This window comes from Osmerus eperlanus, chromosome 25, assembly GCF_963692335.1.
Source record: "Osmerus eperlanus chromosome 25, fOsmEpe2.1, whole genome shotgun sequence".
NCBI classification, from domain to species: Eukaryota; Metazoa; Chordata; class Actinopteri; order Osmeriformes; family Osmeridae; genus Osmerus; species Osmerus eperlanus.
In genome coordinates, this window is record NC_085042.1 from 5,235,680 (window position 1) to 5,258,564 (window position 22,885).

The following is a 22,885-nucleotide window of genomic DNA, read 5'->3' on the forward strand; positions in this document are numbered from 1 at the left end:
GATTGTTACTGGATGAAGTTCCTACATTAACTCTATCACATGCTCGGGCTCGTTTTTAAAAAGGCCTTCTTAGTTCTAGACTATGTTTACCATGATTTATGTCTAAGACACCGGGATTACCGCATTAAACCGTCCCTGGCTGGCACAGCTATGTAAACCAGTCAAGCTATGGCTGCTCATGCATTGTTTTTGGAGCTTATGGACTCATGAGAAATAAAGCGGATGGTAGACCGTGGGAGAAGAAGGGCAAGCAAAGTGTGCGAAATGACAACACAATCACATTAGTGACCGGAGCAACCCACAAACCATATCCCGTGATCAACTTCTGCAGTGCAGCACCCGTCATAAAAATGATTAAGTGGGAGAGGGGGGTGCATGTGAGTGTCTGTTTCGGGGGGTGCGGGCACGAACACGTGCACACATATCCTGTACATTTCGCCCCCATGCTGAGAGGCTGTGCGGCAGAGTTGATGGCACAGCATGTGTTCGAATGCCTGAATAAATGAGAGCTGGCGTGAGGTTCGCGGTGAAGAGGGGGACTGCGGCAGAGGCAAGATCTAATGCGTTAGACTGTTTCCAGTCCAATATTAATATTACATGATGGCTCCAATTTGACACAAGACGTGGCTGAAGTATCCACACGCTACACTTTGCCGGTCGTATAGGCTACATCTCAAATGGAAAGTATCTTGTTCTTTTGAGATAAATGTGTTTTAGTGTTATATAGTAGGCTATAATATAACCCATCTCATACTTCTGCGTATCTATTACACGGGGTTCCACTTTTATTTCGCGTACCAGACCCTGTTGTGTTCTCTGCTTTAAGGTATGGCATTCTATCCCAAAACAGACACACACAAAACACACACAACTATCAGCCTCTACAACGGCTCTAATTCATTATTTAGACCCGTAAGCACATGAAGCTTTGATTTGCTGTCATCTAACACTGAGAACCTTCTTGTTGACTTTGTTGGAACAGCCTACAGATCGAAAGATCCACATCTGTCAAAAAAAAAGGCCGGTTTGACTTTACCTTCGCTAGTCTAGCCTACATCACCTGATCCCTCAGCAAGCCTTGTTCTCGGTCACCCACCATAGATGACAAAACGAAGAAAAACAAAACAACATTCTACAGTTGTGTTGAGTTCTGCGTTTAATTGTAAGAGGTCGTTATTGGAAACCGCACCTTGTAGTCACGTATCACTAAAAGGCTTCTTCAATCACTCCCTATGATCACTCCACGTTAGACGGTCTGCTCGAACGCGTGCACCCACCGGAGGGCGCTCTTAACCAAGCGCAGTGTGGAGAAACCAACATAAATTTGCTGCTGAAAAGGTTAGTGTAATACCTAAAACAGAGGAGCAGGCTTTGGGAGAAAACATTACTTGCAGATTTTCCCTGGAAAGGTAATCATTCTGAAAAGGTTACGTAAGATCTTCCAAAGTTCAATGTGTTGCACTTCTATTTTTAGGGTTAGCCTGTTATTTTTCACTGTAAATGCATTTTGTTTTTAAACACTGTTTATCTTCTTGCCCTACACATTTATAATGTCAACTCCTAAGTACATTCTACATGTTATATTATGTTATTTTATGTAGCCTACCAAATATTTGTTCATATAAAAAACTTATATAAGAAACTCATATAAGAAACTACAGTTATAGTATACAACACACATTTACATTTGAATACATTTGTTCTTTAAAGTGTGTCTACACCGATAACTTCATCTGTCATTGGTGAAGCCTATTCCATTCTAAGTGTTTTGGAGAGCAATGTCTATTTCCCCAGAGTAAGGCTTCCATCGTCCTAAGGATGTGCAAGTCTGATAGCAAGTCAGACAGAGCACATTAATAATGACAGGTCCGTGTCATCCTCACTGACACATTGACCCTATAGACCTTGTGCCACTTGGCAGCAGGTACGTGTAGATACCGAACATGAGATGCCTTCATGTCTTAGAAGAACATCTTACTCTTCTCTGGTTAATATGTTTTTAAGTACTGACTGTAAAACAGAGGGTGGTTGTCGTCCAATAAAACCTCTTCTCCGGTGATCAGAAGTTTCCAGAGAACGACCGCCCACCCTGTTCTGTCGTGGCATTTCTAACTAAATGAGGTGTGTAATGTGGCTCTGTTTCATTGGGCCAGACTCGTAGCGAACATGCTAGATCTCTACGCCAGAGCGGAGCAGCGGTCCAATAGCGAGACTGACATGAGTTGCGTAATCTAATACTCACCCACTTGGCTCTCACCTCTAAAAATATCAGTAGGGTCCGATGTGATCTCAGTGTGTGTGTGTGTGTTTGTGCCTAGGTTCACATGAGTTCACCAATCCTGTGTCAGTCAGTCAGTCGCTCACAAAAAACATTCAGTTTAGATTCAACCAAGCTCCATTCCAGGTCAACAAAAGAGATGTGGTGTAAGGGAGTCAAGTGAGGGAGGAGGGTTAGAGCTGCTCATAAATGTTACTTTTCTCCAGATCACAAGGTTGATACCCTGCCCCCCCCCCCCCACACACACACCCACACACACACACTCCTCAGCAGGTGACGGAAAGGCTAGGTTAGTTACTCCCTAGAACACCCAGTCCCTCCATAATCCCAAACCGACAGGCTTGAACGATGTCCTGCATGTTGTGCATGGTCCAAAGCCTGAAGCACACAGAAATTGTTAACTCGAATTGGGTGTCCAGTTCCTTTATTCCGTGGAAAAGATGATGCTCATAAGACAACAGACCTCTATTGACAAGAATGGGGAAGCTGCGCTGACATTCTGGTCTAAATTCTGGTAGATTAGGAAGGAACCGCTCAGCTCAGATGTTTATCATTTTATTTTATACACGTTAGCACCAGTGTGTGGTTAGCGTTACCTTCTGGGCTCCACAAGGGATCAGGTACAGGAAGTTCAACTCTTATACACACCAGCTAAACAGAAGATTCATAAACAAGAAACATATATCCCCCCCCCCCCCCCCATCAATTTCCTAGAACACAAAAAAGGATTCTATACTGTACATTTTGCCGGTTAACACGTTTATACACTATGGGAGGATGTTTCCATGTGAAGCTTTGGTTATACATTCTACTAAGCACATTCAGCACCAAAAAACTGCTCAATCTACAGTAGGTAATAATATCATGATATCCTTGTCAGCAGGGTGATGACCTGTGAGCTATATAAATACATCATGGAAAACAATAAAAGGTTGTGCCTTTTTCTGTGACCTGTATATAAATGTTTGTGTGTGTGTACACAGTAGGATGAACGTTGTGATGAAGAAGCAGTTTCCTTGGTGGAGATAGACAGTACGTCCTTCCCTGAGTTTAGTATTGCTCATGAGACTTGTGCTTTCCAGTCAGAATGCAGAAGGAATGTGCTTTCTTCAGACTGCTGTGCAATACATAATACATACATAACACAACCTTATCTACAGTGTGGGAGTGCAAGCTTCTGGTGGGAATCATCACAGGTCATTTGTGAAGCAGGATCAAATGATGCCGATATGACCAGTTGCTCATGTCAAAATACAATAATGGGCGTAAATCTTTCGCACTTTCACTTGGAAATATGTCAACAATCTTTTCACCTCACATTGGAATAGATATATCTGCTTGTATATTTTGTAAACGAGGGTATTTTGTCCACAACGGTTTTCACATTCAGGAGGTACAGTATAAATTCAAATAATACACAGACAGTACAGTATACTTCTCATAGGTTATTCAGAAATAGTACTGAGTTGAACAAACTCATGAGTCTCACATCCGTACTAACTCTGTACACAAATCACATTCATATTCCTCTAAAAGTCCATCTCATTTTCATTTTCATATGCAGGCCTGCAGTTTCCTGTCCAGTCAGACCAGTATTGTAGCCCAGAGAAAGAAAGTCCCTCCATGTCAGATTATGTATTGCTTATTCTCCAGTTGATGCCCACGCAGTCCATGACAGTTTTGTGAAAGAGAAACAGTGAGAGAGAGAAATAATGAGTTGGAGACGGAAACAGACTGAAATACAGGCAAAAGTTCGATGGAGAGGGAGAAAATGGCAAGGAAAAAAAGAGACAGAAAGAAGAAGAGAGAATACGGAAGAAAACAAAAATCGAGGCCAAAGTGAGAAATGGAGGTGGAGAGTGAGAGAGAATGAGGAAGAAACCCGAAATAGTCACAAAAGAGGAAGAAAAAGAGGGAGTGACAGAGAGAGAGAGGGGGGTGAGCGAGCCCAAAGAGGCATGAGCAGGGTCACAGTCCGGCCCCTCCCCCTGTCTGCAGGGGTCAGAAGAGATCCTGGGGACCCAGGTGAAGGATGAGAGGAGTGGCCAGGGCCTGGGCCTGGTAGAAGGCACTGTCAATGTACAGACCCCCTGGGGAGAGACAACCAGAGACAGACTGGTTAAAGCCCATGACAGTCAATGTTAGAGAACAATTAAACAACGTGAACATTTGTTTTGATGATCAATGTGTTTTGATTGGGTGAAGCAGAGACAGGAAGTGATGCAGATATCTGACAGGGTTCCAAACTACTCAACTTTTGGCCCATTTTTTATTTATTTTTTATCAAATGCAATATCTTAACTCTTAACAGAGTTCAAAATAAAATGTATCTCACAAAATAGAGCTATAACCCATAAAAAGGTTCTACTTTCAACAAAGTCATGGACAATCAATATCCAGAATCAAAATTCACAGAACATTCAATTGAACTTTTCAAGAAAAACAGTTTTGTCTTAAAAATCATAACGTCATACAAGACATGACAAACAAAGGAACATATCAAACACATCTCAATACTCCTTTTAGGAGGTGAAAACATCTAGAATCTTCTCTGAGCAGAAGACATGGAGGGTGGATGAGTACAGGGCAGTCTTAGTAGGGGTACAGGTGAGAGATGGGGAAAGGTTGGGGGAATCTCATGACTGGAAGTATGACTTGGGGCATTCTGGGGGTGAAACCTACAAAGGAAAACAATAAAAACAGATGGGATTGTGTTGAGTTTCTGCTTGAGCAATAATGTGAGGTGTAACGAATAGTGAACACGATGCAAAATAAAGTGAAAACACCATGTGAGTGTGTAATTGGGGTATATTTATGAGAGCAGATGCTGTTGCAGGCACAATGTGTCCCTCTGGGCTTACCGTAGCCAGGAAGGGGGGTTGCAGGACCATAACCATAGGGTGCTCCAAAGCCTTCAAGGAGACACAGGCAAAGTGTTATCATCAACGGAACATAACATTTGAACGCACGCACGCACACACACACACACTAACCTGGTGTTAGGTATCCATGGGTGGGGTGTGCGTTGATAAACGGCGCTCTGGGCATCACAGGCAGCCCTCTCGGTCTACTGACGTGAGCCGGGACCGTTACCACCGCCGGCGCCGGCCTCTTCATCTACACACACACACGAAGAAGAAGACGAACCGCATCATCAAAACGGCCGTTTCATCAGGCATCTATCTAGGCGTGAGAGAGAGAGAGAGAGAGAGAGAGAGAGAGAGAGAGAGAGAGAGAGAGAGTTCACTGAGAAGGGCGGCGGCGGCAGCTGACATCTCTCCACTCACCGGGGGGTTGGGCTTCTTCTTCTTGCCGCTGGGACCTTTGGAACCGGAGAAGAGGTTCTTCAGGGCCGCCAGCGCGGCGCTGGCCTTCGCCACCTTCTTGTTGGGCCCCGTCCCTCGGAACTTCTGCTTGTCAACCTCCACCTGTCACGCAGAAACAGGAAGAGGACGAGGAGGGAGAGGAAGATCATTAATTCAGACCTGTAATCCCTCGAAAGACTAGGTTGATTTGGAGGGGACACCATACACGTGACAGACGAGTGTATGTGTGTGTGTCCGTCTGTGTGTGTGTGTATGTATGTGTGTGCGTGTGTGTGTCCCACAAGGCATCACCTCGATAATGAAGCGTTTGTCGTAGCTGCTGCCGCTCTCAGAGACGAGCTCGTACTTGAGGCCCCTGCGCTTCTCGTTGAGCTCCATCACTGGGTTCTTCCCTCCCGCTGTCAGGATGGGGCCGGGCGCTCGCGGCTGCGGGCACAAACACAGGTCGGATCCCCACATGGGGCTGGAGCAAGTCCGCGTGCTCCTGCATCGTGAATTACTACCGCACCAACCGAAAATGCGGCGCTAGGAACCCGCATCCACAGTAGTGGTCACACGCATAAGCCCGCAGCTTCTACTCAAATCTGAATGTGCTGTATTATTGATGGTAATGTCTACATTAATATTGTATTCGTGCGACCAGCCAACTCCAGGCAGACATGATGTTGTTGCCGTTACTGTTGTCGTTTACCTCGGGCGTGTCCGTGGAGGAGGAGACCGAGTTGGTGCTGGAGGTGGTCGACATCCTGTCGTTCTTGCTCTCCCCGTCAGACTTCTCGTCGGCGCTCAGGGAGTCCAGGTCGCCGTCGAGGCCCCCCGGGTAGCCCAGCGCCTGCAGCACCTGGGGGAGGGAGAGAAGCGTGAGGGTGAGGAGGAGGGGGGGGTGAAGGACAGAAATAATTCGGACCGCCGAGAGCCGCAGTGTACAAGCCGGTTAGCAACTGCAAACCCCCAGCAGCGCCCCCCCCCATCCCCCCACATGTTCCCCTCCCAGGGACGGGCCGCTACCTTCAGAGCCACCTGGAGCTTGGCCATCTTCTTGGAGGCGCCGGAGGCTTCGTAGACGGTCCCCTGGAGCTCCACGGACATGCTGAAGACCGGAGCGTGGACCGGGCCGGACTGGCCCAGCAGCTTGTACTGCAGCCCGGGGTGGACCTGGTTCAGGCGCATGAGGGCGTTCATGGGGTGGGTGGGGTCCGTCATCTTGCTGTCCAGCACTAGAGAGGGGGACAGAGGTCGTTGTAGAGCGATAGGGCGCAGGTTCACCTCCCCCTGTTCTGTAATTCGCTTTGGATGAAAGCATCTGATAACTGACGATTAGGAGTTTTTTCCCTTGGGTTCTCTGAGGGTTTAGGTTGGTTATCGATGTTGTGCATCTCTGTGAAGACTTGTAACAATGCTTGCTAAAAGGACGATACATGTTCACTTAGTTTGATTCGATTTCTCACAGCCTTTTTATTGTACATACTTGAGCTATGCTAGCTGCTCCAAGGGCAGCACATTTTCCCCCTTTGAATAGAACAACTCTGCCATGGTGTGGAGGGTGTAAAATACAGAAGACAGTAATTATATATATGTATAATTATATATATATATATATATATATATACAGTAGTAATGTAAGTAGGGGGGTGTTCATCTCCTGTGGAGGGGAGAGATAATAGTCTGTGTGTGTGCGTGTGAGTCTGTCTGCCCAGATGGGAGTATTAATTCAACTCCATCTCTCAACCCCACCCCAACCCCCCCCCCCCCCACCTGCTTTGAACTGTGAGGAGATGAAAGTCTCATAGGATTGGTTTCAGCAGGAGGAGGTTTAATTACTGTGACCCATTCGCTGTCTCCCCTGACGAGAGGGGGCGAGCGAGGGTGTGAGGGGGCGAGCGAGGGTGAGAGGGGGCGAGCGAGGGTGAGAGGGGGCGGGCGAGGGTGAGAGGGGGGCGAGAGAGGTCATGGTTCTGTGCTTCAGAATCAAGCAGCTTCATTAGAATGCTCTTGGGGGGAAAAAAACTTGTCATGTACCTCACTTCTGTCATTCGCCTCCCTCATTAGACAGGGCAGGAAGCAATCCAACTGTAAAGGAGGTCCTCTCTGTCTGTATGTGTGTGTGTGTGTGTCTGTGGCTAAGTTATCTCAAGAAGCGAATGATGACATGGAGGAAATGGGCCGGTGTCTTGCTCAGGACCCCAAGACATGCAGTGCCACGTGTAGATAAATAAATATCAATATATATCCACGCGTTCGGCGCCATGGATCTTGCGAGAAATAAATAGAACCGCTTTGGGCTGCACTAAGCGATGGAGCCATGAATCTCGAAAGCCGCACTGCCCTGGCATTTGCTGCCAAAGGGCATTGCACTGGTAATAATAAGTAATAATAATAAGAATGAGGAAAATACTTATACTTCAAGTATTTATTGCACCTGTTGTACATTCCACAGTATTCAAGACTGAGAGTAATTAAGGGATGGTGATAAGCTGATGGTGCTACATGCTCCCTTAATGAGACACTGAGAGGTCTGGTGACAATAGGGGAGAATCGCGGACGTCACCTCTCATTCTCTTCTGAGCTTCTCTGTCGTCGGGGAGAACATCCTCTCTCTGTCTCTTCAGGTTCCTCCCTGGAGAGAAGACAAATACAGTGTCTGAAGCCACCCAAGCATGGACCTGAGACTCCCTGGTGCATACACACACAAACACACACACACTCCTCTCTCTCTTCCACTCTTTTTCCCTCCCAGAATGAGAGAGAATGTGCGTGTGTATATCCGTCTCTCTCACACAACTACACACACAAGCGCATACACACGCTCACACAGAGAGACACACACACACACCTTCGGAGAGTCTCTGTGTGGGTTTACTTGCAGGTAGAGGATCCATATTCAGAACCTTGTACATCTGTCCAAAGGCCAGGAGACGTAGCGCATGCTGAAACACACCAACCCACCGAGACAAGCACAGACGACAGAATAAGGCCAGATCGCTTCATCTGCAGTCCACAACCCAACCCCATATTCCCCAACCCAGTTACAAGATAGCCCCCCGGAAGGCAATCGATAGAACCAACCAGGAGGACGACAAGCCCCTTCTCCAGCTCCTCTTCAGAGAGCATACAGTAATCAGACCGCTTCAGAGAGAGAGAGAGAGAGAGAGAGAGAGAGAGAGAGAGAGAGAGAGAGAGAGAGAGGAGAGAGAGAGAGAGAGAGAGAGAGAGGAGAGAGCTTTTGCATAAGCAAACAGGGAAATAAAACCAGCCTGAGCAGCAGTGAATTCCCTGACACATTTTACTGCTATTTCATCTAGGTGTGTGTGTGTGTGTCTGTGTGTGTATGCTGCAGTGTAGCCTTGGGCTCGCTCTGGCTTTCATGGAAGCAGCAACAGCGGGGTCTGCTGGGTGCAGGGGGCTGCGAGGGAGGGGGGAGAGAAGGAGGGAGGGGGGGGGGTCGGGCTTCCCACGCTCATTAGTGATCTAATTATGCCTTTCCTCCTCCGGTTTCCTTCAGCTCCCAGGGGCTGCAGAGCAGAGGTCGTGGCTGAGGTGCTGCTGCAGTACCAGCCTCGCTGTCTAAATATAGACCCTGGTCTGATCTGAGGCCTCTGGAGCTTTATACAAATGCTCCTCCACTTCCAATCAATGGGGGAGACAGAGAGAGGGAGGGAGGGAGAGAATTGTCCTTCCTTTCCTGGTATAGGTCAAATTTGCTGCAGTCTATTGTACAGTACATGAGAGGCGTCAGTCTTGAAATGGCCTTGATCAGTCTTGAAATGGACGATGTTTACGCACGACTGATAGATGACTGACACAGAGTGTCTGGGCGGGGCGTCTGACCTGTGCGCTGTGCGTGATTCCCTCAGCGTGTCGGGCTGTGAGGGTAGACAGGCTGTCGGTCGGTTCCCTCTCACACGGGTCGTGGACTCCCGGCCCACCTTGGACAACAAGCCAAACCATTCAAACAAACCATTTCGAGAAAACAACAAATACAGCGAGCACAGGGTTCGAGTTTGGCTGCCGATCCGGGGTCAGGGGTTAGAGGTCGGGGGGTGCTGACCTGGGAGGAGGATCCCTGAAGCGATGCACTCCAGGACCCTGCGCAGCGCCTCTCCCGGCCCCAGGGGGCGGGTACACGTGGCTATGGACTTCTCACACAGCAGCTCCAGGGGCTGGGAGGGGAGGACAGCTTAGTGAGACTGGATGACAATGTAACAAGGAGCCAACCGTACGCACTGTAGTCGCTCCGATCTTTGAACCAGCAACATTCTTTTATCCAACACTGAGTTCCAGCCAAGTAATTTGATTGGACGAGAGGGAGTCTGTCCTTATTACTTGGCCCCTGTGGCCTCATACCTGCAAGGAAACCACAGCCCTGCTGATATTCAGAAATGATATAGAACTCCCTCTCGTTGCTTCATTTTCTTATTCTGTTCCTCCTCGTCTTACCCATCCTTTGATTGGCTGCCACACAGGCACTCTGTTGCACATGTCCCTGAGCACACGCAAGACAATGACACCGGACTTCAGGTCTGTAACTCTGGCCTGAGAGAGAGAGAGGGAGGGAGAGAGAGTGAGGGAGAGTGTGACAAAGAGAGAGAGAGATACAAGGTTGAATCCAGCAGCCATGCTAGACAAAGGAAACCACCGCCTTCGCTGAGCGAACGTCCTTTGACACACAGTTTATTGAAAGCAAGAAAGAAAGCAAGAAAACAATGGGGCAAAATCTAAATCGGAAGCGGCCGGCACAGATGGCATACCTGGAACCACTTGGCATGCCTGAGGGATGCCAGAGCTGCCCGGCACCTGTGCCGGTCTAGGACGCCCTCCTCCTCCTCCTCCTCCTCCTCCTCCTCCCCCTCCGTCCCCTGGCGATCCTGGCCTTGCTCCGAGGCATCCCCTGGAGAGGGGAACAGGGTGAGAACACAGGAGACTCAACACAGGGACCATGGGGGCCTACTGACCCTGCAGGCAGCAGGGTGAACAGCTATCAATTAGCATCCCACTGATCTGATAGAATGAGCTGATAAGGGGGGGGGGGAAGCAGGGAGTGTGTGTGCGTGGGGGGTAGGGGGGGTGCTGATAAAATCAATGACATGTTTTGTCTCATGCACAGGAAAAGGGGAGGTGGGCGGAGGGGAGGGGTCCGAGCGTTGACACACGCACACACACACACACACACAACCGTCACAGGAGGATACGTGAGTGCATGCGCCGCCCCCCCTCCCCGCCCCCCCCCGGCTCGGACTCTCAGTCTAGATGCAGATCAGAGGCCACCGGGGGAGACGGTCACGCCGGATTAGTGTGTTATCGCTGCGGTGCAGGCCCTTAATGAGAGCATGGCAGTGGCTCTACAACACGGCCACTTGGGATGACTGATTGAGATGAAATATTTCGTCGTTATCGTTTCATCGGGGGGGGGGGGGGCACCACTAATGCAAGTCGTTTGACATTTTCTTCATCTAGCGGGCGCTTTCATCCAAACCGACGTACAATTAGCGCGCGTGTCCCCGCTATTTGAGATGACGGCTATTGGGGGAGAGGTCCAGATTGATGGTGATTGTGAATTGGGGGTGCCATACTGATATTGAGGGTCTTGCATCTGGGGATCAGATGTTTATGTGTACTACTGGCGTCCTGTGGGTGCGTCCCTGCCATGACGGCGTCTGAGCCATGGAGGAGACAGGAGGAGGAAGCAGAGCCACAACATAAACATCTGAGAGGGAGAACTGCCACCCTGAAAAGAAAGTGAACGCTATTTTTCTTTGGGGGGGGGGGGGGGGGGGGGAGGGATGACCTCCGTGGGACAAGCAGACAAATGGACTGCAGACCAGACCACGCAGATCAGAGCGGAGGGATAATTACAGAGGACCTTGCCCACGGAAGACTGTTACCAGTCATTAATCCATGGCAAATTAACTTTCTCCATATAATTTGGCGCTATATAAAGAGATTTTTTATGGAACTGAAGATATTCCAGGTGCGGCATTCACATATGTACTACAGTTATAAAAGGGAAAAAGATGATACAACCACTTTAAGAAAGTATATCTTGTTTTGAAACAAAACATCAATTTTGGATTACAGTCATAATTCATTCCAATGGATGGGGAACCCATAAAATTACCAAAACATTGATAAATATCGCTGATAAGTGTAATTTTAGAAGCAGATCTTAATCTGACTTGAGGTGATAAATAATCCAGGCCTGGTTCAATGAGAAGAAAATAGCTGTATAATGTATATCAAATATATAGAGAGCATAAATACAGTTTATAAAATTGGAAGGAAATTGTTTAATATATTTTATGATATACAGTGTGAATCCCCATACAGCATTTTCTGTTTACTCTATCCCCAGAGGACAGCAGGGGGCGGGGGGGGGGGGGGGGGGGGGGGTTAGAGGTCATTGTGTGGTCTCAGGCCCTTGCAGTAGAGACTGTAGTGAAAGCTGGATGAAAGAGGTGGAGGACAAACAGAAGAATCAATGAGAGACATAGGGGTCATCATCCCGCGTCACACCACCTAAGACCAAAGACTGACCACCTTCATGTTCTGCCCCAGGGTCTTCTGGAAAATGCAGTATTGTACTGTAGGCATTGGACGAGGCAGTCCCACCTGAAGGTCATATAGATTTTGAATTGGGTCTGGTACAGTAAGCATTGCATATACCGTTAATGATTTGTTCACAATGACCCTTGGGTGAACCCAAGCTCAAATCAACCAAATGAAAACTTTTGTCGTCTAATTTAACTGTCACAGTTTAAAATGTCAATTTCCACTGTGCCGTGAACCCCAAACATCTGATCTTTGTTGTGAGTGTCTAAATCCCCTCTTCCCCAAAGGCAGGCCATGAAGGAGTCATCAGTGGAATGTCAGGACCACGTACATACAGACAACCCCAGTACAACGCTCCTTGACATCATCAGCTTCGACTTTTGATTAGTGACCAGAACATAAATGACATTAATACTACTGGCTTTTCACCATGAAATTACAGCATGTCATTCTGAGCCTTTTGACTGGTAAGAGTTGGCATACTGCGTTGGAAGCTTAGGGCCAATCCTTCAAAAAGGTCAAAGGTCCCTCAGAAAGGTTTCGCCTGCTCTGAAATGGACATGATCCAGAATTTCATGGTGCACAGTGACCCAGAGAAGAGAAGCCTAGTAAAAGGAGATAGGGGGAGGGAGGGAGAGGAGGAGCATGTCTGAGGCAGAGAGGGAATTGTAGTTCTTTTCTGTGGGGTTCTGTAGTTCGGGGAAGCCCCGTGTACCCGGGCTTCCTGCGCTGGGCCTCGTCGGCTGCAGGGCCCTGGCCTGGCAGGTGTCACACTCCACACACCAACACGCTGGGGCTTGGGAGCTGTGGCAACATAACCAGGAGTGAATGAGCACAGGCCAGGAACATGTTAGAACAGTCAGTCAGAGGGTCGAGAGACCAGTCGGTCAATGAGTCAGACAGTCAATTAGTCCGACGGTCGGTCAGACAGTTGGTCGGAAAGTGAGGATCCGTCAACAGTCAGTGATTCAAGACCAGTCAGTCAGTCAGTCAAGACCAGTCAGTCAGTCAGATATTGAGTAGAGCTCAGTCCGTCAGTGCTGCTCTCATGCCGTTTCTAGAACCAAACCTTGCAGGGCTCGGCTGGCGCACGACAACACAGAGAGAGAACTCAAACGTCTGTAAAAACGCTGCTTTGTCTGAAGAGAGAGCCGCGCTGATCCCTCCCGTGGTGAAACAGCTTCACACCCAACTCGCGCTATTGTGATATGCAGATTCTATGTACCGCGGCTACAGACCGTTTTCTTCCCCTATTGTGGAGGCCCGACCCAATCATCTCTAGAGAAAGCCGTGTCACAATGGGGGTGACGCAACGCTGCACAACGGCTTCATCGCCTGCCGAATCACCTGCCATTCATATCTTTCGTTTCACTGTTTTGAAGGGAAAAACAATGGAGAGAGTCTGAGGCATTGAACGCCGGTGCGTCTAAGACGATGTCAGGCGGTAACTTCTGACTGAGACGCAGGCTGGGGAGGATTGTAACCAAGCACCCTGGTGATAAGTGGATGAGGACATGGTGGTGGAAAGAGAGGGAAGGGCTCTTTTTGTACACTCGATCCAGGCTTTCGTGCTGTCATCAACGGAGGCGTCTGTTCTTTCCAGGGCCGGCCAGACACAAAAGATCTATATCTCCAGCCCTCCCTCACCTCGCGGCGGGACCTCTCAGCTTTCAGCCCCTCCTCAGTGCCCGGCCTCCATGTGGATCACTTCCCTCCCTCGGCCCCTCCGCTCTCGGGTGTCAGCCCTCCTCTCTCTCTCTCTCTCTCTCTCTCTCCAGAGGCTGCCTTTCGTCCGCCCCGCAATCTTTCCTCTCCGATTTCACCTCTCCCTTTCTTCCTGCGATTCATATATCTCTCCTCCGCCCCCCCCTCCCCCTCTCTTTCTTTCCGACTCGTTTCATCTGCCCGTGCCCTTTCCTGTCTCCCCTCTTCTCCACCTCTCTCAACCCCCCCACCCCCACCGCATCTCTCCTGCGTTTTCAAAATAAAGGTTAAGTAAAACGGAGGGCGCGCTATTTCTCTTCAAGGCTAGTGGCGGGGGGGGGGGGGGAGGGGTGGAGAGAGGGGAGCGTACCTTGGGCTGGGGTGTCGCGCTCCGCCCTCATGGCCAGGGAGGACAGGCAGATCTTCAGGGTGAGGGTGGGGTCTTTGGTGTTGAACACTCGGATGGCGGCCTCCGACACGCACGGGCGCACCTCGTACTTGTCCTCCGTCAGCGTCTGCGGAGGGCAAGGGGTCACATGACGTCCACACCACGCACACCCCACACGGAAGTCCCACACGGAAACGTCCGCGTTTGACCTCTTAAACCATACGAATCATACTGGGGTTGAGAATGGATAAAACCCAGGCCAGGGTTTAGTATTCCGGTGGCCGGCGTTTTGTTTCAAAACTTTGGCGGAGATTTTTTTTTATCAAAAGAAATGATTCAAGGTGCGCTCTCTCTCTCTCTCTCCCTCTCGAGTTCCCTCTCTCTCTCCCGTTCTTTCGTTTTAAAGGATGAATCCATCCACATCCATCACGCCGTTACTGACACCCTCGCCCAGTTTAGCTCAGGAAATGAGGGCTTCAAATGGACCCTCTCCTGGTGACAAAGTGCACACAGCAGGCATGGCAGGTAATTAAGTATGCGTGCGTGCGTGTTAGGTGCAGGAAGCACACTCGGGAGAGTGGATCGTGTGGTTTCTTTAGGCGAGATGCACGCCTGCGATTGGAAGTCAATATTATAATCCGTGGACTCAGCGTGTTCCACTGCTTATGTTACCGCAGGCATTGGTGTTTACATATTGCATGTTTCACCATCGCAACCCACCCCATTATTATCCTCGTTATACACAGTACAATTCGTCTTTAAGAACTAATCACACCATCATCGGATCCATTTTCCAATCTCCACCACTCACACATTATTTATTCATTCACAGTGATCCTCTGTTATATGGTCTCCGTCATTGACTTGGATGTCTGTCTTGTTGGGGTCGATGTGTCTCACCTGGATCTGGAGGGGCAGGTTGGCGCTGATGGTGTACAGCAGCACCTTGGTGGGCTTCTGGCGGCACATCAGCACCAGCTCCAGGTCCAGGTCTCCCCTGATCAGGAGGCCCTTGGCCACCAGGCCCACGCGCATCACCCCGCACAGCACCGAGCCCCTGCAGGCCCTGGAGAAGGGGGAGAGGGTGGGGGGACAAGGTCCATGACACTGGACTCAGGGACGGGGTGACTTTGCACGGTGCCTGGGAAATGCACACACGTGGAATACCACCGCCAACGCTAGAGCTACACACTTTGGATTCTTGATATTCTGTTGCACTTCCTGTACGCGCTATTTGTATGTCGCTTCGGATAAACGCGCCTGCTGACTGAAGAAAAATGTGAATGTAGCGCGTGTGGAAAATGTTTCTTTTTTCTCCGTCCTTCTACAGGGACAGGGACTCACTTTGCGGGCTTGGCAGCAGTGCTGGTGGGCTCTTCGGGAGGCATGGCGTCGCTGCCGGTGGGGGGAGGGGGGGGGCGTCTCTGGGGGGGTGTCGAGGGTGTCCATCCAGTCAGACACCTTCTTGAGGGCACACTCAACGGTGGAGACCAGAGTCTGCACGGCCTCCAGCTGCTCAGGAGAGGGATACACGCTGGCGTGCTTGGCCATGACGTGGAGGTCGTCGTTAGCGAATGATCGAATGGACTTCTGGGAGGGAGAGAGAGAGAGAGAGGGGTGAGAGAGAGAGAGGGTGAGAGAGAGAGAGGGTGAGAGAGAGAGAGAGAGAGAGAGAGAGAGAGAGAGAGAGAGAGAGAGAGAGAGAGAGAGAGAGAGAGAGAGAGAGAGAGAGAGAGAGAGAGAGAGAGAGGGGGGGGGGGGGGGTCAACATCCTCCTGGCCATCAAGAGGGTTGATCATTCTCAACAGAAATACAGAACCTCCACAATCTCTGTGTTCACAGGATATTATTCTCACCCCTCACCACAACCGCTGACTTCCTCAAATAACGGGCTGTGTCTCCAACAGACTAACAGCCTTGTCCTCCACCTCGAGGGCTTGCGGTAAAACGACTTACGCCTTGTATGGCGTTGTTCCTCTGGGTGTCAGACATGCTACGTACCTCGGCCCGTGTCCTCGTCCCCTAGTCACTCAAGAGAGACAGCGACGGCACTCACATCAACAACTAGGACATGCAGGGGCACGGAGCGACCACAAATCCGCGGATGTGCATTAAGCGAGTGAAGCTGGCTCGGCACGTCTGGCTGCCAACAGACACACGACCACTAGGGGGCTTTACGTGGGAGTTACTATCTGAACATCTCCTTCCCTCAAGACCCCCCCCCCCCTCCACCCCCACCACTTTTCCTTTCTCTCTGCCCCCCCCCTTCCATCTCTATCCCTCTCTCTCCCTCTCTCCCTCTCTCTCCCTCTCTCTGCCTCTCTCTGCCTCTCTCTCCCTCTCTCTCCCTCTCTCTCCCTCTCTCTCCCTCTCTATCCCTCTCTCTCCCTCTCTCTCCCTCTATCCCTCTCTCTCCCTCTATCCCTCTCTCTCCCTCTCTATCCCTCTCTCTCCCTCTCTATCCCTCTCTATCCCTCTCTCTGCCTGTATGTAGCACTCATCACACTGGGTTATTTATGAGCAGCTTTAATAATTCACAGGTAAGTCTCCGGGGGAGACAGGGTCATTCATCATGACCTGGCTAATCTCTCGTCTCTTCCTCATACCCCCACGGCAGGGCGGACAACGCACGCCCCGCGACCTCGACAAATGCGGGCGACACGTGGACGACTACAACCACACAGACCGACGGCTCCGACGACAGATCCAGCCTCGGCCTCAACAACACACCCGCACGTTTTCGCGACGAAAGCATAACGGGAGGGCAAGCGGCGACAGCGACGAAGCCGTGCGCGGCTGACTCACCATGTCCGGGCAGTGGAGGTGGGTGAGGTCTATGTCAGGACCCAGGTCCCCTGACCCCGCTCCTCGGCCAGCCTTATCGTCTTCTGGGTCTCACAGCCACAGCACCGGCCTGTCACTGGTGGAGGAGAGGAGGAGAGGGGGGGGACGATAAGAAGTGGAAAAACTACATCAAATCAAATGAGAAAATTTCACAGTTTATGCTTCTATCTGTTTCCTGTTCGATGGTACAGCAAACCACCGATGGACATTACGACCCCCCCCCCCACCCAATGACAGCCCACCATTCTGCGTTCTACAGGAAACCCCACACTGCCCTGTCATGACCTGCCCTTGCTCACGAATAAAGATGCTATTCTAGGGCAATTCGACGACAATATTTAAAAGACACAGTAATGACTTTTTAAGGACTTTCAAAGTACTGCGGTAGGTAGCAGATGGCAAGCCCAGCGTGTTCCGGAGACAATGCAGACTCCCAGGGCAGCATCTCTTAAGAAAAGTGAGGTTTTCTATTAGCCGACCACAGCGCGCGTGAAAACATGTACACATCACACCCACACAGCTCAGTTCTGCAGGCCACAGCTCCGAGGTGGCTCACAGGAGATGGCGTTTTCGTCACGACGGGTCACAAGTCCTCGATTGGGGTTCGTCAAGGACTTACAGGGGATTTTCAGAAATAATTTGATTGACGGACAAACCCGAGTATATCCCTTTGACGTGGCTCTATAACATAGAATCAATTTGACAGCCTCACAGTGGGATTACATCTCTACCCTTGAAGGGAAAACGGACAGGAGAAATCTAAAGCCCGAGAAGAGATGACTCAGGTCTCATCGACCACCAACGTCTTTCCAGCAGTTTAGACGTTCCCATCACTTTCTTCTATTTGAGGGATGGTTATATGAACCCCGGAGGTATATTTCGGGCTATGTTTATTTAGGTCATTTTCACTGCAGGGAACATTATGAGCAGTGGGGGGTTTTTGCTGGCAGAGGAGCCCCTTGGCTAGGCGAGCCAAGATGGTAAGGGTCAGCCCTACTCCTCCAATCTTTTGGGTTGTTGACAACGATTGGATGAGGATATTTGAAGACAAAGAATGAGAGACAGACACAAACAAAATCTGTCCAAATATATGTGACAGTTACGCCAGTGAATCCAGGTTGAGGACCTGGTGTGTATTAAAATAGGCTGCAACGATCCCAGGCAGAAAACAACAATCATGGGCCAGCATTTTTCTGTCAAACTGTAGCTTTGCCTAAATGTTACGCAACAGTGGATCAGCTGGCAGTGTGGACTACAATAAAATAAATAAAAACTACAAACAACAACAAAAACAGAGGGCATTGATGTCAAACAACGGGAACTCAAGCCAAAATGTCGAACAAAGAATCATTCTAGTACTGCATTCTGTATGTCAGTGACAGTTAGAAGAAAAACAAACATGTCACACATAACCAGAATCAGAATCAGAAAGGGTTTTAATCGCCATGAAAGTTTGCACAGACAAGGAATTTACTTTGGCAAAAAGGTGCATACATTAAACATATAGGAATCTTAAAAACTGAAATATGTGGACTAACTATACTAAAGGTACACAGTCAAGCAGTACTAAGGGGATTTAGAATTAAAATAAAATATACAATAAAATAGGAAATTCTACATCCCCTTAGTATTGCTAACAATGCTACTTCTTACAACATTTAGAGCATCTTCAGCACGTGTCATGTATCTAATGAGAGATTATAGAGAGCAGTCTGCCAAGCAGATACCTGGAGATCAGGACTCTCACCGTGCAAACAAGACGACCAAGAATCCTCCACTCAACCCAGTTCAGGTCCACAGACACAATCCATTCCAGCAGCAACATTCAGTAATAAAGTCATATTGCAATTTTGTGGCTGAGATATTACCGTGGCACCGTAGCTGAGAAATGATTGTTCACCGTGCCTGCAGGACTGTGTGTTGGTTTCTTAAAGCTCCCCCTCCCCCCAGAAGGATGTGGTGGTTTGATTCAATGTTTTATTCCTTACCTAAAGTATCTGTGCGTTTCTCCCCGAGTAGAACCCAGCACAGGCGCCCCCCCCCCAAAAGGGACTAGTATCACGGCGGCCTTGTTACAAAATGTCAGCTTAAATTAAAAGCTTTTGTATATCAAGGATTATATCTTCATTAATGCATTTGTGGGTCTGCGCAAATAATAAGAGAAAGTGCTGTGACGCTGTGGGGCTTGGCACAGATGGCAATCACACTGCTCCTTTCTCAACTCGGCGTGCGAGTGTGTATGCGTCCCCTGGTCTCAAATTGTGTGTCACGGCTCTACAGAACAAGGCCAAGCCTGACATAACAAGGAGGTTTGGTCAAATTGGACCCGTGGCTGCAGCAGGAGCCATCATTGTCTCGGGTAATGGAGACCACATGCACCCAGATGCATGAGTGAGCCACGGCAATCACAGTCCATCCTCCACATGCATGCGCACACGCGCGCACACACACACACACACACACACGGACACACACACCAGCCTCAGGTGAGTCGTGTGCAAGAAGGAGCATGCAGTGCTGTGTGTGTGTGTGTTTACCTTTCTGTAAGGCACAGCACTTTGGCCGAAAGTGCATTTGAGCTCCCCCCCCCAAAAAACAAGCTTCAAATAGCGTGGTATTGAATCTGAGCAATAGAGCTGCAAGTAAACAAAAGGTGTGTGCTGCACGAGTTGGCGTTAATGCAGCCACACAGCTTCGGACTGTTTTCCATAGCCAACCCCTCCTCCTATAACCAGCCAAGGCACAAAGCCTTCATCTCTGAATCGGAATTTCCCTCAGGTCTTTTTTAAGCACAGCCAGGTCAAGGGCTGATTTCACTCGAGTCTCTCTGGTAGACGGGCTCCTGTGTGCGGGAGGAAAGCTCATTAGGGCCCCAGCTCACGTAGCTCTGGTGCTGCGGAGGTAAAGGCCTTCCTAACCACTCTGTCACCAGCAACACCACACCTCTGACTGGGCCACGGCACTTAAAACCACCAGGGGTCCTCACCAAGGCTGGTCCTGTGAGAGACACACACACACACGGGCATCCACGTCCAGCGCCAGTTCTAAAATGCTGGCATGAATATTTCAGAGCCAGTTAAACAGTGAGTAAAAAAAAAACACAAAAAAAAGCTTCCTCACCATTAGTCTATTTCTGTCTGAACTGTGTGAGAATGCTGTCAAAGAGCTACGCTGTTCTTGATATGCAAAGAGAGATCTCTAGAGGAGAGTGACAACACAGTGTCTATCCATCTCCGGATTGACAACATCTAACAGGTAGGCCAGTTCATCTCAGCGGAGCCGACAGGAAAACGCTTAAACAGCCAGCATCCTTCCGATGAGACTCCGTGTGGGAATTGGCCGAGCACGTTCTGAAAGCTGGATCCGGCGCATGATAATGCTAACCTTAGCACAGGTGGTGAGATTCCTCTACCCACGCCGGGCGGTTTCCAGGGCACATCAAACGCTAGGATATACCCTGTGGGCATTCTAGACTGCTGTCTCTGGATGCCAAGTGCCTTTGTTTCCGACTAAAGCTTGTCCTGTCTTTATTCTAGGCTTTCATTGCCAGTGTGTTTCTTAATGAGATTTTCTCAGTTCTGTGGCGCAATATGCACTTGATTCAGGCAGTCCTGGAATGTGTGTGTGTGTGGGGGAGAGTGGGATGAGAGAGGGTTGGAATGAGGGACGAAGGATGCGTTTGCTGACGGGAATGGTCAGAGTAATGCCCTGGTTGTGTTACACATCACCTCAACAGCTGGTCTCAGTTACAACACCACATGGACAGTCACTAGCAGCTTTTCACTTTACTAACACACCATTACCAACAACCTACTGAATTATACACTCCACCACATCACAAAGACATCATCTACCTGTGTGCTTTTCTTGGGCCGTATAGTATTTGCCCATTACTGCCAAGAGTGAGCCAGGACAGATTTGGTTTCAGTTAAAACTATTGTCAATCGACTGTTTTCCAAAACATCCCCCTCTGAGCTGCAAGGCCTTAGGCAAGGAACACTGGAGCATAACACCGAAGCTTGATGAAGCTTTCTGCAAATAAGGGGAACTTTGAGGTCAAATAAATATATCTGCGTCCATATAGCTGGCGTCTTTCGAACTGCTTGGCACAGCCGACTGTACCCCCTCGTTTTAAAAACACAGTACAGAAAACGTTTGTGTATTATATAAACACCAAAACCTATTACTCTAATTGAAAACAAAATGTCACATACACACTTGATCCTCATTTACAAGCCGGGAGCTCCATCCCCGTCATCACTTTAGTTAGTCCCTGGGAGCCTTGGGAAATTAAGATCGAGTTACCGTTTCTATTTACATTCCAAAGGCACGAGTTCGCACCTGCTAGACTGTGCACCGAACTCTGCTTACTCTGCAGTCTTGCAAACCAGCTCATCTCTAATCAAAAACTGCAACACCAAAGAGGTTTGTTTTTTTGCAGATATGCAGAGCACCTGTTAAATCGCGGGATTATAAATTGCAAAAGCACCGAGTGAGACATGCTTACTTCGCTGTGGTGTTGAAAACAGAAATTTCAAGTTAAGAATTTTGACACCCCTTAAAAAGGCTTAATGTTGTTAATGAACGTTGCACTCCTTAGAAAAGGAATACAACCTATCACAAAACCTTTAACTTACTTTATTCAATATAATTGAGTGCAGCAGCTTGCTAACCTTCGAGTGAGGACTGACCATGCCGCTAAACTGAGTTGCATAGGTGAACCAGACAGTCCAGCCCGCGGGACAGCCTCATTCATCCTCCTTTAACTGCAGCTTGCAACTACCACAAAGCGAATACTCACGTAGTTATTGAACAGCGGAAACAACAGAAAAAAAACATCCAAATGTATTGAAGCAGGGAAGGTTCCGTAGGAACGTGAATCCAGAAGGAGTACGTGTAACTCTCCTTTAGTCCAGCACACAACGTGGAGTCCGGATCCAGCAGCAGGAATCGGTCACTGTTGTCAACGAGCGTTGTGTAGCGCTGGACGGTAACATTTGCGCAAGCGCACTGAAATTGCAGGGTGCGATGTGAAACGCATGCCTCCTGTCATACAAGGCTATAGCCTTGTATGTTTGTGTGAATGTGGTTTGTGCACCTTCCTGATTTAATGAATTTTACTGGCACAACGACTGGCAACAGATTGAATAACAGGGCTCCTTTCATGGACTACAATGGAAAGTGCATTGGTACATTTTCATTGCACACAGCCACTATTGCGTATAAAGATTGACTATAGCCAAAAAGAAAAAATGTGCCTAATGGGAATAGTTTAGATTAGAATTATTCATAGTTTTTAAGAGGCATTGGTGGCAAAAATGAGTCATTGGGCTCTTTTACTTTGACAGCTGACGATTTAAGCCCTTTGGTGTTAGCCCAGATCAGTGCATGGCCTCAAAACACACACACATCATCTCTCTATCACTCACTCATCACTCTCACACATTCACCCACACATAACACCCCACGCCCTATTTCTCTCTCTCTTTCACTCTTTCTGTCTCTGTCTCTCTCTCTCTCACACACACACACACACTTTCTCACACACACACACACACACACACACAGTGTGTCATCACAAAGTGACATCCTCCATCTGTTATCTCCAGTTCAAGTCTGCAAACACATATCCTTCTGTATATTGTATACGACCAGCAGCCACATAGTGTAAATGTCAGCTTTTGCTAAACGAACGTGCATATTTGCATCGTTTTACTAACTCCTTTCTACTTGTCTTCGTCTCGTCCACTGAGTCGTTTTGCACAGCTGAAACCCGTCCGTGCTGAACTCACAGAGAGA

The 22,885-nt window shown here is 48.9% G+C and overlaps 1 protein-coding gene across 3 annotated transcripts; it reads right to left on the bottom strand.

The window, feature by feature from the left end:
- Positions 1–2,692: 2,692 nt before the first annotated feature.
- LOC134012038 (spermatid perinuclear RNA-binding protein-like) lies at positions 2,693–22,079 on the bottom strand. Of its 3 annotated transcripts, XM_062451650.1 has the most exons (19): positions 21,888–22,079; positions 17,048–17,162; positions 15,587–15,832; positions 15,143–15,308; positions 14,225–14,369; positions 12,866–12,954; positions 10,353–10,492; positions 10,042–10,137; positions 9,653–9,764; positions 9,433–9,530; positions 8,438–8,531; positions 8,153–8,221; positions 6,613–6,821; positions 6,296–6,445; positions 5,896–6,030; positions 5,566–5,706; positions 5,272–5,395; positions 5,140–5,190; positions 2,693–4,368 (listed from the first exon to the last, which is right to left on the bottom strand). In XM_062451650.1, exons 2-19 carry the CDS (start codon positions 17,048–17,050, stop codon positions 4,280–4,282), a joined length of 2,157 nt encoding a protein of 718 aa, XP_062307634.1. In that variant the 5' UTR covers positions 17,051–17,162; positions 21,888–22,079; the 3' UTR covers positions 2,693–4,279. The 3 variants fall into 3 exon arrangements, with proteins under 3 accessions (XP_062307634.1, XP_062307635.1, XP_062307636.1); XM_062451651.1 differs by lacking the exons at positions 12,866–12,954; positions 17,048–17,162; positions 21,888–22,079 and adding an exon at positions 11,175–11,258 and having other exon boundaries at positions 15,587–15,768; XM_062451652.1 differs by lacking the exons at positions 12,866–12,954; positions 17,048–17,162; positions 21,888–22,079 and having other exon boundaries at positions 15,587–15,768.
- Positions 22,080–22,885: the final 806 nt, after the last annotated feature.